We start from the raw sequence: 15,433 nt of genomic DNA on the forward strand, positions 1-15,433 counted from the left end.
CTGGAAGAGTTTTTGCCCCTTATCGAAACCACTTCATTTTGTTTCCTTGACAAGGCTGGCTAGTGTGAACTGTAGAAACCATTTGGAAGAGAAGGGGAGACGTCCTGAGGTCCTGGGACCTGAGGAAACACCATTTTAAATTTCAAAGATTAATTTATTAAAAAAACAAAGTACATTAGCTAAATAATAAAAATAGAAATGTAACCAGTAATAATTAATGCATTTCCATCCATCCATCCATCCATCCATCTTCCATACTGTTTTATCCAATCCAGGGTCAATCTCAGTCAAAATTGGTGAGATGGGGATGCACACTGGACGGGAAAAACAGAGAGATAGACGATCAAACACACTCGTACACATATCCGTACAATTCGTAAAAGAAATTCAAGTCAAAAATTAACCTCGCTTGCCTCATGCACGCACATGGAGAACATGCAAAACTACATGTAGAAAGACCTGGCCCTGACTGGAACCCTACAATTTATTTCACGATGATTAAATCATTTTAAATGGGGGCAGATAGATGCAGTAATTCTATTGTGTAAATATCGATGATTTTTGTTGATTGAGTTAAACTTATTTCTTGTGTTTTTGTTTTTTTTTTACAGCTGAGAAACTGAAAGCCACGCTGTCATCCAAGACCTGTTTTCCACCGAGCCCCGGCCAGCATGTGGAGACGGACCCTGTGTTTCCAGTCAGCCCAGACTGTGAAAACCCCGAGGCCAACGAGGGGAGCCGGCCTGAAGCCTTCGCCCTCCAGTCCCTGACACGCTCACAAAGCGCAAATACGAGTGACATCGAGGTCAAGGTAAATATTCTAGCGTCTAAAATATGTTCAGCTCCTAGAGATTCATGTGTGAATTTGTGCTATAAATCGTGATTGTAAATTAAATTGGTTTTGAGTTAAATATTGATGCTGCTTTATGGTGTAATGCTCTCTCCATTAATGTTGCTGTGGTGGTGGAGGTACAGTGGTATTTTCGAGGTATTGTGGATGATTAAAGCCTCTTACAGGCTGCATGAATGCCTCTTTCCATGTCTTTACAGATGTGTGGCTCTGGATTGCCAACAGCTGTTTTAATAATTCAGCAGAGTCTATTAGGATTACATTTCGGTCTTAATGCAATGAATGATTGATAAGCTCATAATAAAGGGAGGCCATTTACCTCCCAAAGGTATTCGAGATATTGAATATGGATATGGAGACTTATTCCAATTACCATGTCGCTGTTTGTAGCTCTCTGTGACCTGTGAGGAAAATTACTACAATGAGTGAGAATAGTTTTCTTTTCAATTTCTCTGTGATGTTTAACTTTCAATAGTGTTGTAGATCTAAAAGCTGCCTCAAGGGGGCACAAATGTTGCATGAATGCAACTTGAAATAGCTTCTTTTTTTTTTTTTTTTCATCTTGCCAAGCCAGGAAGAAATGTAGTTTCCTCTTCAGCTAATTATTCAGCAGTGAGAATGTATCATGTATAGGAGACATTGATGTTCATTACATGTGGGATTTTTCTCCATCAACAGGTTGTTCAAAGTGTCCAAAACCTGACTCAGCTGCTGTACAGTCTGCAGGTAAGAGAAAACTCAGGAAAACAACCAGCAAGCTTTTTAAGAACTATCTCTCTGCCATCATATATGTCAAGCTCTGCGAACAAGGAGGCTTCCTTTGCTCTCAGTGTGAGCACGTACGTGTTGTATGAGCGGCAGGCTTTAATATACCTGCAGCACTACTGCTTCAATAAACAGAAGAGACCTGTTTGAAGCCGAAGGTAGCGAGCTATAGTAACTCATCACATTGATCCCCTTTCTTCTTGGAGACAAAGGAGAGTCTTCTCTTCCTTTGTATACATACTGTGCCTTGGTGCAAAATTTAAATTTGGGTGGAGAGAATATGTTTATTAAATTTACCTAGGGCACGCGTCTCGCTTGGTTGTTCAGGTTTCGGGGGTTTTGATGACAATGTGATTTTCATATTCAAAGTTTTGCATCCTTCTGTGTGTGTGCGGAGTGAACAAAGGGATCCTTTGAGTATGTGCCCGCATAAAAAGCCTAGGCCACCAGCTGAGCCTGGTCAGGATTTATTTTGCCTTTCAAATCACTTGACTGCCTGTTTGCAAGGATGCATGCATGCGTGGTTGAACCAATGCATTTTCATGAACTTCATCACTTTGTCGCTCCAAGGCGGTGGTGACCATGCAGGACAGCTGCTACGAGGTCCAGAGGCTTCTCCTCCAGGAGGGCGGGCGCGTTTTGCCTCGCGCCCAACGCCTGCGCCTCCCGAGTGTCCGGGTCAACACGCTGCAGGAGCAGGAGAAACAGCGCAACCTGGGGAAGCAGAAGGAGGAGGTGGTGGCGGCCCAGCGGCTCCGGGACCGACTGCGCCAGGACAGGGAGCGCTGGGAGCGGGAGTGCCAGGCCAGAGAGAGCCAACAGGGGGAGCTGGAGAGCCGGCTGGAGCAGAGGGAGCAGCAGTGCCTGCTGGAAGTGGAGAAGCTGAGGCAGGAGAGGGAAGAGCTGGACGAACAGCTGGAGGAGTACCAGCAGAGCTTGGAGCGGCTCAGGGAAGGCCAGAGGAGTGTGGAGAAGGAGCGCGAGCGTCTGGAGAACCACCAGACGCTGCTCCAGACCTGGAAACACGGGCGGCAAAGCAGCCTGCCCGCTGTGATTCCCCACATGGTCATCCCTCTGGACGGGCACCAGGTAAGCGGTGTGAACGCAGGTCTTCAAATCACTCGAGGCAAAAACCAACGGCTAGGCAAACTCTTAATCCTATCTGGGGTGTAATATAGATATGCAGTGCTCATGGAGTATTTCTCAACTAATACCATAAATGATAAGCTTTTCTAAGACTGCCATCAACTTGAATTACACCGGTTCACTCATTTACACGGAGCAGCTCAATCCCCTCTTGATGTACGACCTGCGATAATGAGAGCAATTTCAGCATCATTTGTCTTAGTGCTCGAGCAGCTCCACTCACCAATAAACATCCTAATGATTGATGATAATTAAACCATTGCAAATAAAAGCTCCGACAAAATAATTAAAACCAGAGGCACAGGGCTCAAGAAACCAATCAGTCGTGTCCAAAAGGACTTAAATTATTGGCACTTTGTTTGAGAGCATTACAGTGAAATGTCCTCCGCAGCTGGAGGGCACAGAGGATAAAGGGTGCACTGTTCTCCCTGCCCTTTAAGTCCCGACGCAGCTCACAACGAATAAGCAGCAATGGTGAAAACTAATACGGGCCATACATCAGGTGAGCCTCCCCTGGGTTCGTGCTGCTCGGCTCAGCAGGTGTAACCAAGTCGGAAGACACCCCAACCAGCGGAATCGGGAAGCGATATTCGCTCTCTCTCTCGCTCATTAATTTACACACCACCGTCAGGCTTTTCCCAGCAAAGCATGATGGCGCTCTCTTGGCTATTTTTTATTTTTTTTTCTCCATTCATTCATCTATTTGAGTCGGTGCGGAGGCAGACGTGATAGCGGTGGTCTGACAAAGACGTGCGGAGGCAGTGGAGGGCCTAATGTATCCCTGCTAATGTTTTAGCCAGAGGCTGCAGTTCAGAGGGTCAGAGACGGATCGAATGACACACACACACACACACACACACACACACACACACACACACACACACACACACACACACACACACACACACACACACACACACACACACACACACACACACACACACACACACACACACACACACACACACCAGCTTTCAGGTCAGTTCTAATTAGCGGTGCTGCCGTTGCTCAGCAGAGGAACGGCGGTGTTGTTGTGGAGATGGGACAAGAGAGGGAAGGGGTGGGTGGAGGCAGAGGACAGAAGGAGCCAGAGGCTTCAGCGAACTGCACTGACACCATTCAACATAAATCACACTCAACCAATTCACTCCAAGCTTATTTCTTTATTACCTCTGATTGTCTACTTTTCTTATTCATTCAGGGGTTTGAGATATGCAGCTGTCAGAATTTAGCCTTTATTCCAGTGCAATGATAAAAAAAAATTTCCCCATTGTCGAACCTTTGAATTATTTTCCAGTTTTAAAACTTCATGTGCAAAATTTCCTTTTCAGAAACGGCCTTTTCATTACTGAGGGTGATCCATGAGAACCTGCTCTGAACAGTTTTCAGTTTTTATGGAAGTCGCTCTCCATCACTGTGATAGTTTCTATAAAAACTTGCCACTGTAAAGTCTCTATATTATTCACACTCGGTAGTTTTTCAGTTCTCTGAGCAATATAAATGAAATCTCATTCACATCCATTACACTAGGCTGGAGGCTAAAGTCCCAGAAAGCGATATCTCAACACCTGAGCGAATATAGACAGTGTTATTTATTACATACAGATGGAATAATTGATCCTTGGTGAATCACTTTTGTAGTTCAGTTCATTTTTTATTTTTATTTTTTAAAAATAGAATCATAACTATCATCTATTGTTTTTGTGTCTGTTATGTTGTCAAATGTGTTTCCTGTTCCCACATGCAAATGCATGAGTGCAGTTGAAAGGTGCATTGTTGAAAGGTTTCCCAGGTGTGGACGTTATCCAACCATCAACATGACATTTTATTTTAGAAGCTCGAATACGGGCACAAATATAAGCTTCCTTTGCTTTTCAGTTTTCTTTCATCCTGATATACATCTCTGCCTGCTCTGAATGGAACTCTGACATTTTATCGTCCCCCCCCCCCCCCCCCCCCCCCAAACCCTTCAGGACACGACACCGAGTCAATCCAGGGACCTCGAGGGTAATGGCTCCGTGTTTGTGAACGAAGCTGCACTGACCAGCACCATCATCAACAATCGACACTTCCACCAAAAAAGAAATGACCCCAGCACCCACAATTGCCTCAACACGCTGCTGGCCAAATCCAGCAGCAGACAGCCCCCCACGGGGAAGACCCCCCACAGCCAAGACTCGGACTCCCAGGGATGGGTGAAGGAGGCGGGATACATCTACAGCCCTGCAGGCAGGTTTGGACTGCAGCACACAACCACTGGTGAGAACCAAGTCGCTCACGTTTGTGTCTATATGTCGTAAAGCAATTTCAGGATGAACTTTGGGTCAGAATATTTGTATTTAAAAATGAAAAATATTCTCCAAGCTGCAAAACATAAAGTGCAGCCATCAGAAAAGGCGCTGACGCAGCAGTGCCTTCCTGCTGTCGAATCCATACAACAAACAAACAAAGCTGCAAAAAGCACAAAGCATTCACACATATGCATCACTTGTGCAAGGAGGGAGCACAATCCAGCTCGTGATGGTTTCGATTTTAATTCAACTTTATTTATATAGCGCCAAATACAACAAAGTCATTTCAGGGCACTTTTACAGAGAAAAACCCAATAATTGCACATGAGCAAAGTATAAGCGACTGTGGAAAGGAAAACCTCCCGTTTATATAGGAAGAAACATTTGCAGACCCAGGCTCAGAGGCGATGGCTTTCTGCTGTTCAGGCTGGGGTGAGGGGACAGAAGAGAAAAGGATAGGACAGAAAAATACGACGGAAATCCACTCTGGTTTCTATCATTGTAGATTCAATCATTCATCTGCCTAGTCCAGCAAAAAGCAAAAGTTAAAGTTGGGTTGCTTTTTCTGCACGTAAACTAGAGTTACAGTGAGCCACACAAATCAGGGCGTGAACAAACCACACAAAGGGCCTCTACAGACCTGGCGCTATGGGTGATCCAATAACATGTGGCGAGAGCCGACGCAGACTGTTTACATTTGGCCGTATCACGCCTTTCGGGCGAACCACTTCAGATCGCATTGTGTCTCTGATTGCAGGGTCTCCTCTGCCCAGGCTGCTATAAGGCACCAGGTCTCTGCAGACCCCCAGGCACTGACGCCCATGTTGTTTTCCACAGTTTTATTGGAAAGACTCAGACCGGAGCAGTCTCTGAAATGAAATAACGTACGTCGCATTTTCCTGCGACGACACTGTCCCGCAATACTTGCTGTTCACACTACAAAGCCCGTGTGGTCCGATGCGCCCCAGAGCACCTTGGGAAATCGCCATTTGTGATGTGATCACCCGAAAACGCATGTTAACACCAGGTCTGAACGGGCCCAAAGCAACAGCAGTGCTCAATATTAAGACGACAGAAGAATATACGATAGAAAAACCACTTTTCGTAGATGCTGGAGCCAGGATTTAACTGGAAGGCTGGTTGGGTGAGCATTACGTAGGCTTTTCGCAACTATGACCACCAACAGATGCATTTCAACTTTATACATTATTCAACTTCCTCGTAAACTTTATCACCTGAAGCTAATGGACTCTCTCTCCCCTGTGCTGTCTTTGTACTCAAACATGATGTCTCACTCACCTCCAGTTTCTCGGGGTTTTGACGTTGCATCAGTTATCCGCGTCAGTTGCTGCTACAGTTCACATTACGATGCTGAATGAACTTTCAAAACTGAATATCACCAGCCTGAATCAGCCTAAAAACTGATCTGACAGCTGCTAAAATGACGATAACTCGACGGAAACACTCTCAGGCGCTCAACATCAGACGGTGGATTCTCGGCTTGTTAAAATTGGGGATCTTGGAATTGTCGGCTGCCGATGTCCATACACCGTAGAAAATACTGTCCTCAGCTAAAGTAGGGAAAAATATACTGAAGAAAACACTTGGTTTCAACTACCACTAGTATTACATTTTTTCATCTTGTATGGATTCATCGTCATCGTCTTAATATTTGTCTGTTCTCTATCTTGAATTTCTCAATTTTTATACATCCCATTATAGTTTACCGTATGTTTGGATATTAACTGGATGCAGTTAGCTGAAAATTTCTTTTCTCCCTTTTTCTTCTCTTGCATTTTTATTTTATCATGTGTAAAGTATGCGTGTCATAGTTCCAGATTTTTGAACAGGTGCTTGTGTTATCCATTTTGTGTATTGATTACCAATTGAACAACTGAAACGGTCCCTTAAAACATGCTATGAGGTCTTTGATAGTCTAAAAAAATATATACATTTTAATGACTTTTAAACATACTTCCATCACAACTATGTGTGATTATAGACTGTGAGGACTAGCTTTTAACTTTTATTCTGGACTTTTCACGGCACTTCCTGTGGATATAGGTGAAGTTGTGATCTACAGACCTGGTTATCTTAGCAGTTCAATTCCCTGTAGCTTCCACTGGAGCACTCAAGATGACGTGGTTTGGTTATCTTTGTTAATGTTAATACATGTGCAGCTACCAATTAAAGGTTCCCCATTCTCATGTTCGACTGCATTAAAATCACCATTGAAATAAAATGACCAATAGAGATTCATAAAGTAGTTTTTTTATTATTCATTTATTTATTTCTAATCAAAATCTGATCCAAGCCACAAATTTTTAGCGACATGAAAGTTCAGTTTTGTTGAGTACCATTTCCCCTTGTCGTGGTCCCACACTGGATCAACTCCTTACCAATATTTCTGACTAGAAATCACCAGGCTGTGGCTTCATATTTGAACCACTGTGAACTTTGTCGGAGTTCACCGATACGGTGCAAGTTGCAATGTAACGGTGTCTCCACCCTGCTTGAATTAGATATTTGAGCACTAATCTGCATGCATTAAGTTACTCGATCGCTCACACCAGTTGATTTGAATGTTTTGCGTGTTGCCCGCTGTGCGGGCGGTGCAGCGTTGCACAACTTCAGCTGCAGTGCTGCTATCGAGAAACCCGCTGCCTGTGAGAATGTAAACAAACCTTGCGCTTCGCACTGGTTTCACCCATGGATGTGAGCGAGAGCATACAGTACACACACACACACACACACACACACACACACACACACACACACACACACACACACACACACACACACACACACACACACACACACACACACACACACACACACACACACACACACACACACACACACACACACACACACACACAACACTCTTGTGTTCTCAAGGCTGTGGGCCCGGTGTGGCCTCGTCTGTCCGTCCACTCAAACCACCTCCACTTGCACCGGCAGCGATCCGAGGGCCCCTCGCCTGCCAAAGGGAAAGGAAAAAAAAAAAGAAAGAAAATCAATGGTTTCTCTATCTATCGACTGGCGGGGCAGACAACAGCATGTGAATCACAGTTCACAGGCGATGGTTGACTGATTGGGACATCGATCTCGAAAAATCTTTACAAAACTCATTACAGCATGACTTGTCATCGCATCAGGTTGAACGGAGGAGGCAGGCAGGGGCTGAGAAATGAGAGATGCAGGCACAAATTAATCCGTTTCACCCGGGGAGGTGTCGGCCACGTTCCCACGTTAGCCCAGGCCCGTCCCTAATCTACTCACACCAGCTCTCCACATCCACAATGGGCAGGGAAAATTATGGCTCACATTCGTCCTGTCCCTCAAGCCCCTTGTGAAAATACTGTTATTGTTAACCGCAGCTGATGCGGAGTTCCTGGTATTGTTTACCAGCCACAGCAGGCAGCGCACTCTCCTCCTCATTGATCAGCTTATTAACCTTTTCTCATTATTGAGCGCGCACAATCCCCAGTGAAACCTGAGTCACTTGTTAACAAGCCAGCGGCGGACACCGCCGCGCCGCTGTCTGCTGCACAGGGTGAGCTCCAGCTCGTATTTAACCGCTCCTCAGCGGGTCCCATAAATGCCCTCATGATGCTGTAATCTTTGACAGCGAAATAAAAGTCACCGTCGTCACATTATTTCCTCGATTTGAGCATCCAATATGAAGTCATTCCTGTGCTTCATGTGCAGTCGAGGGGTTTTTAAACTCTCCCGTGTGACCTTATAGTTGATAGCGCAGCGGCTGGTATGTGGAGGAACCTGGTGGCTCTTCTTTTGAAGAGAAAAGGAATTTCTTTCAAATGCAAATTCTTCATTGTGCTGCCAGTCACATGGATCAAAATATGATTACACTTCACATCCTCACCTGGGCATGTGAAGATGCTTTCTCATGTGCACCCTCTCTCTTTCTCACACACACCTTTTTTAATTCATTGGATTTCCATAATTTGCTGCTGCACAATATAATCTCGGCGAACCAGTTGGATGGAATTTTTCTGAAGTGACGTCTCGTCGGATGAGTCGCATCAGAGTTCCTTTGTTGCTCACCTTTAGATACAAAAGCACGAGAATGTCGCGAGTGGGTCGACGAAGAAAAGATGGATGAAACCGGTGCACTTTAAAGTATGTAGATTAATTCCAACCTTGCATGATATGCTGCGTGATGCACGGCCCTGCTTTGTGACTTTGTTCCTAAAGCATTGTGATGCACAATGGGAGCTGCGTTGCCACTAAACTGTGAGATAAAAGACGGTAGGGTTGCCTCATGTCGGCCAGGATTCTGTTTCCTTAACCAACACTTCAAAACAATTGGCCAGAAAAAGGACTTACAGAAGCAGGATGTGGCGAGCTCTTGATCAAACAAACAGAGTTGTCACTGCAGATGAGACAGACTCTAAATCTTAACAACTTTATTTGTAAAAGCAGAAGAAGTACGAAGTGTTGTAGAGAAAACTGACGAGCTGAAGTGAGAAACAGTCGGAGGCGATGAAGGTCACATGTCAGACTGCAGATGTTTGTTGAAGACAGTTCTTCCTTGTAGAACTTATACGACATACCCAACTTATGATGACACATCGTTTCTGAGGCAGTAATTTGCTCATGATCTGTTTTACTTTGTCAGGTATGCTAATTAGTTGTGACACGCACATGTTCTATATTTTGTTGCTATACCCAAAGTGCAGTTTCCAGGTACTTGCATGAGCATTTATTATATTATTGTACTCATAATCCATACATACAAGGTGCATTTCTGTATAATTTGTTCTTTACAACACCATTTTGCACTTTGAATATCAAAGATATTATATGATTTTGATGTGAATTGACAAGCCTTTGGATACCAAATTCCAATTTTAAATTAAATACAGTATTAAGGATGCCTGATAACTATTGGAACCGATGATCACCGGCTCGATGATGGAAAAAAAATGACGTCACACAGATATCTCCGATGATGAATTTTCTTTTGCCAATTATAAATAGAGGTCAGTTGCATTGTTTTTGCTCATTTTCACTCCGTTTGTTATGCCCTGTTCTGCCGCTGCAAGCTGTTAACGAGCACATTATGTCGCATTGACGCACCACCTCAAACATAAACGTGGCACTGCCATTAGAGGAGTGGCCATTTTTCACTGTTTCTACAAAAAGACAATGCGATTGCAGAAGCAAGCATTCAGCCAAAGTGGCAAGTAAAATGTTTCAACACACCCAACCTACATATTTGCCACGTTATCATGCATCCCTATTAAATATGATGGAAAACTGTATAAATGTAATATATAAACATGTTTCACTACCTGTACCTAGACTGCTTTACATATGCAAAAGGCCGAGCACCGTCAGTGTGTATTCTTGAATTCTTGGAATGATTCATTGACGACTGATAAACCTGACATCACTTAATGATCCAGAGAGCCCTGCTTTGGAGATTAACGACTTTGTGGGTTTTTACTACCGAAAAGGTGAGAACTTTCCAAACCTCAGTAGCTGACGGTGCACTTGTGCTCCAGGCAAACAGCTGAAGGCCGTATTAGCTTTTACGAGCGTCACACACCCCTATGTATTATCAGAGTAGCAGTTGCCAGGCTGCTTGGTGGATTATGCAGGCAATTAAAAAAGGCTGCTATTAAAGGAGACAAATACTGTGATTCTGCCGCAATTTATGTAGTTTCAACCAGCGTTGAGGCCATGTGACTGTTTATATATATATGTGCATTCTCTTTTTATAACTCCAGGCTGATTACAGTGTGAGAAACAGCTGTATGAAACAACTGATGTAAAAAAAACTGCTTTATTGGCATTGACTAGTATAGAGCAGGATTTACACAGTTCTTCCAACAAAGATACCAAGAGAAGAAAAAGCGGTGTTATGAAAACAGTGAAACTAAAACTGCACTGTCAGCATTTTTTTTTTTTAAAGCAATTTAAAATGACTATATCCTGATGGGCTCAGGCAATTATGAAATGTAGTTGTGCCTCATTGATATTTTGGTATTTTCTTTCGACGTTGGCTGTTTGTGCTGTAACATGATTTTTTTTTTAATGCTTAAAATCTCGAAACTTCATTAAGCCCAGAGACGGAGATTGAGCGTTGGTATCGTCTGGCTGCACATTGATGCGTCATCTATCAGAGGGCAGGCCTATATGATGGCTAACAGAGCTACTCTAACAGACTCTTATATAATTAATCAAACGCAGACACTCTCCTACAGGGACACAATGAGGCAATTTATAGTTCACGCCATCTGCTACCACGACGGCACACCTGCCCTAATGCCAGACAGCACCCGCCATGCACACAAATGTAAGAAATGCAAGCGCACAGAGGCACTCGGCGGGGTATCGCCCACGCAAACGGCCTCCTTCCAACCTTATTTAGTTAAATAATAACGGTCCTTGAAGGGGACACCCCTAATAATGAGGACAAGCTGGCGTACGTGTAATATTTCACTTCGGATCCTCGTTAACGGCCGCTGTTCACATCCGTGTCCCGTGTCCCTCCCCGTCTCGTCCTGTCAAGTGTGAGGAGGCAGGTGCCACCGGGCCCTGACAATTGATTGCGACGACAGCGATAATGGTGAAAGTGACATCCTTAAGTAGAGAGACGGTGATGAATCGCCCGGGGAATGTGCGTTCAGCCGTCGCGCTCCGGCGCCGGTGGAGGCGGCGGTGCAAAGAGCCCGCGCCAGCTGTGGGTGATCCGTACGCCGTCGCTGATTCGACAACGGGGGCACTGAACAATTAGACCGAGCTCATCGAACATGTGGCGGTGTGATTATTTATCGCTAGTTGCTAAATGATGGAGCCTTGCCCGGTCAATGGGTTTTCAACTGGATTTTACAAATGACAACTGGCGCTTGAAAACATGATAACAGCTCCGAGTTACGTCTCTAAAGAGAAGTAGAGTTGCCTGCGTGTGGGAAATGTAATGGGAAAGCGACGAGATATGATGCATATTGTTGCTCAACACATCAGCTGAGGTATTTCGAAGCATGTGGGTCAGTCTCGCCACCACGTGTATGGAACATTTCAACATGCTTTTCAGTGCCTGGATATAGATTCTTAAATCTATATACTGCACAGGGTTTACCATGCTCTCTCTCTCTCTCTTTTTCTTCTTTTTACCAGATCACACTTACAATGGGCAGACGTGGCCGTCGACAGCGAGCGGCTCTGACCCGTTTCCGCCGGTGCCGCATCCCGGTGACCGTCAGCTGGACCTCAGCGCGCTCGTTTCCTTGGAGACTGAAGGCAGAGAGGAGGAAGGCAGGGAGGAAACCATCGTGTACCTCTGAATGTCGAAAACCTACAAAAAAAAAAGAAAAAAAAAAAAAAGTGGTACTCGGGTGGAAGATAAGACGCTTAAAAAAAAAAAAAAAGCTTCAGCTTCAGTGCTGAATCGACTTCAGAAAGCACTTGTGTTTTAAATTTCTTTCATCCTGTTTTTTTTTTTTTATTATTTATTTATTTTTTTCGTGTAGAGAGTTACTGGAATCACAAAGAGACATAAAGAAACTCACATAAGCTGTCGCGCACCTTAAGCTCGAGGCACCACCGGGTGCTCAATGTCTCTTACTTTTCAGGATCGTGTGTGTGCGTGCGTGTGTGTGCGTGTGTGTGTGTGTGTGTGCATGTGTGTGTGTGTGTGTGTGTGTGAGATCGCATGTTGACTGCATACTCCCCCTGCAGCGACAACTTTCACCTTTTCCCCATCTCTCCTTCCTGCTGCCACTCCCTCACCGTCCCACATATCTCGTCCCTCGAGCTCCAGATGTATGGGCTCTGCCACTGAGGGAGGAGAGGTAAAGTAAAAAGCAGACAGCCTTTATCGGTAAAACACCAGGCTGCGTTCTTCTACCAGGTGATCGTCTTGCCACGAAGCAAACTGCTGTGTTTTTCATTTTAATCTATCAGACAGGTGTTGTTTATTTTCAAGGCGAACATAATGCTGCGGCACGTAACATCAGGATTGAAGGATGAGGTGCGACAGCGCCAACTCCACTCGCCACCTGCAGTCCTAATTTATTTCCGTTCATATGGAGCATGTTTCCGTTTTTAAAAGAGGTGAGCAGAAGAGTCCAGATCTTTTGTGCACCGGAGAAGTTGCAGGTGGAAAAAAGGAAGAAAAAAAACCTGAATCATTTTACTCGCATGTCGTGGTGAAATTTTACAGTTTACAAAGATGGTCATGGTTTTGAACACAAAGTTCCCAATTGCCGTGACATGTGGTAATAAAAATCATTAGTAGTCGTCTCAAGTGCTTTTAGTGCGGTGATTTTGACTTTTCATCTCGCTGCGTGTTCAGGTCAAACATTTAATTTGTCAAGTGCCTTTTGATTTATGAACAAAACCTCTCAAAGGCAGAGAGACTCCCCGCAGGTTTCGCAGATGAATAAGTAAAGCAAACACCTGCGAAGAAAAAAAGTGAAACAAAGATAAATATTAACATGTGAGCACTGTGATTTGAATTTTTTATTTTTGCATGCAGACAAAAAGCATTCATGTCAACGGACCACAATGGCTGTGGAGGTTTTATTCGATCCTTTTGCTTCATAAGCAATCACAACAGGCCTTACAGGGTGAAAATAATCATAATGAAGTTGCCTTAATAACGTTATTGTGCTTAAAGCTGAACTATTCACACTTGAATATTCATGTTGTAGGTTTACATTGTTTTCCTGCAGAGACACTCCGACGTGCCAATTTCTTGCGTGTCTCCTGGTCGTGTTACAAACACTATTAAAAAAAAAAAAAAACAACAAAGAAAACGACTTGGTTTAATTACTGTTGCAGGTTCCCGTTAGTACACTAAAGAAGTGGCAGTATTTCCATGTGTTTTCAGTGCGATGTAAATAGTGTTTGTGCTTTTTATTTATTTATTACAAAAGAATAATGTTTTGCCGTGCACTGTCAAAGGGTTGTGTTGTACATAGAAGTGTAACTGGGTAGACAGATGAACGGGTGTGTGTGTGTTTCTTGTTGTGAGATCGTGCGTTCTACATATTCAGGTCTGTGTTGTAAAAAAAAAAACAACCCAAAACTGTGGATTGCATTTTTTTTTTTTCAGCCGTTGACTGGGAAATTTGTGGAAAAATGTCGATGCTACAAACATAAAGTTGAACCTGGATACAAAAGCTGTGTTTCATCCTCCTGTTCTCGGTGTGCATCCCCCCACCCCCCCCCCCCCCCCCTTCCCCCCCAGCAGAGCAAACAGATGTGTGAAGTGAGCTGCCCATTCGGTTGCCCGCAGTGACAGCTGGCTGGCCGGGTGTATGAATGTCAATGATTTCCTGTCTGACTGCACCTCTCAATAGCATTCGTATGAAAAACAACAACACACGCATCAGTATTGCTTGGATCTGATCATCTCTGCGGCATCTTTCCCTATAAAACTTCCAAATACACAAGAGGACAGAAGATTTCTGTTAATTAAAATCTGTTTAGGGTTGGAGTTTGAAAGCCTGGAGTGGGACTGTCAGGTGTTTCTCTGACAGCGGTAATATATTCCTCATGCCCCACCTGTGTTTCTGCTGCTTGTCTCGGTTTCAAGACAGGGGAGCAAACGCCTGAGATCAACACAGGATCCACGCTCTTCCCCCAGCATGCACCTTATTATTTTACCACGCTGCCGCATATAAACACCCACTCCATTCCTCCCCAGTTCCCAGTCCTGTCTCTGGCTCATACAACTTTTGCTTTCTTTGAGCTTAAACTTTAAGAAAGGAAACTCGATATTATTATTTATCACCCATTTCAATTAGCGTGTTTGAGCATTAAAGTCGTATTTGATTAGACCTTATTTCTATTTAATCAGCCCCTCACAATGTCAGTCTAATTAATTAGGTTAGTGCTAATGAAAGCCAAGGCTGACAAGCTGTTCTTGGTAACAAATGTATTTTTGGAGAGCTTCCACCATTTGCAACGAGCTACTCCTGTCTGTATACATTTATTGTTATGCACAATGTTATGAATACGATCCAGTAAAACAGCCCTACAGCAGATTCTTAACTTTTTAAGTCGTTTATAAAGTCCTGGATTCTTCAGAAATAGAAAATGTCTGATGCAGAAATCTGATCAAAGTAAAAAATAATAATAATGCCAAGATCAATGATTATTTTAATTGAGATTCAGCAACATCAAGTACGGATGGCAGAATCAGAAATACATATAAAAACTGACTTCAAATAGATACAACAGCTGAAAATAGCAGCATGTTTCACAGTTGATGAATATAGTAAAATGGCAAATTACAAAAAAAAACTGCGCTAGGCCACATAAAGGAATTTCTAAGTGTATTTGTACTATTTATCACATCATGGGGTTACAGAGTAAGCATGGATCTAATTCTGAAACGTTGCTT

General features: G+C 43.8%; 1 protein-coding gene across 7 annotated transcripts in view; it reads left to right on the top strand.

Annotated features, from left to right (window-relative positions):
• The window catches only part of arhgef28a (Rho guanine nucleotide exchange factor (GEF) 28a), a 53,861-nt gene extending 39,658 nt beyond the window's left edge, over positions 1-14,203 (top strand). For all 7 annotated transcript variants that reach the window (XM_080477328.1, XM_080477331.1, XM_080477332.1 and 4 more), the window contains 5 exons: positions 612-811; positions 1,529-1,576; positions 2,186-2,704; positions 4,735-5,020; positions 12,202-14,203. In XM_080477328.1, coding sequence (XP_080333454.1) covers positions 612-811; positions 1,529-1,576; positions 2,186-2,704; positions 4,735-5,020; positions 12,202-12,368 — 1,220 coding nt within the window. In that variant the 3' untranslated portion in view covers positions 12,369-14,203. The remainder of the gene's footprint in view (positions 1-611; positions 812-1,528; positions 1,577-2,185; positions 2,705-4,734; positions 5,021-12,201) is intronic.
• Positions 14,204-15,433: the final 1,230 nt, after the last annotated feature.

This window comes from Lipophrys pholis (assembly GCF_963383615.2).
Source record: "Lipophrys pholis genome assembly, chromosome: 12".
In the NCBI taxonomy this organism is placed as follows: domain Eukaryota; kingdom Metazoa; phylum Chordata; class Actinopteri; order Blenniiformes; family Blenniidae; genus Lipophrys; species Lipophrys pholis.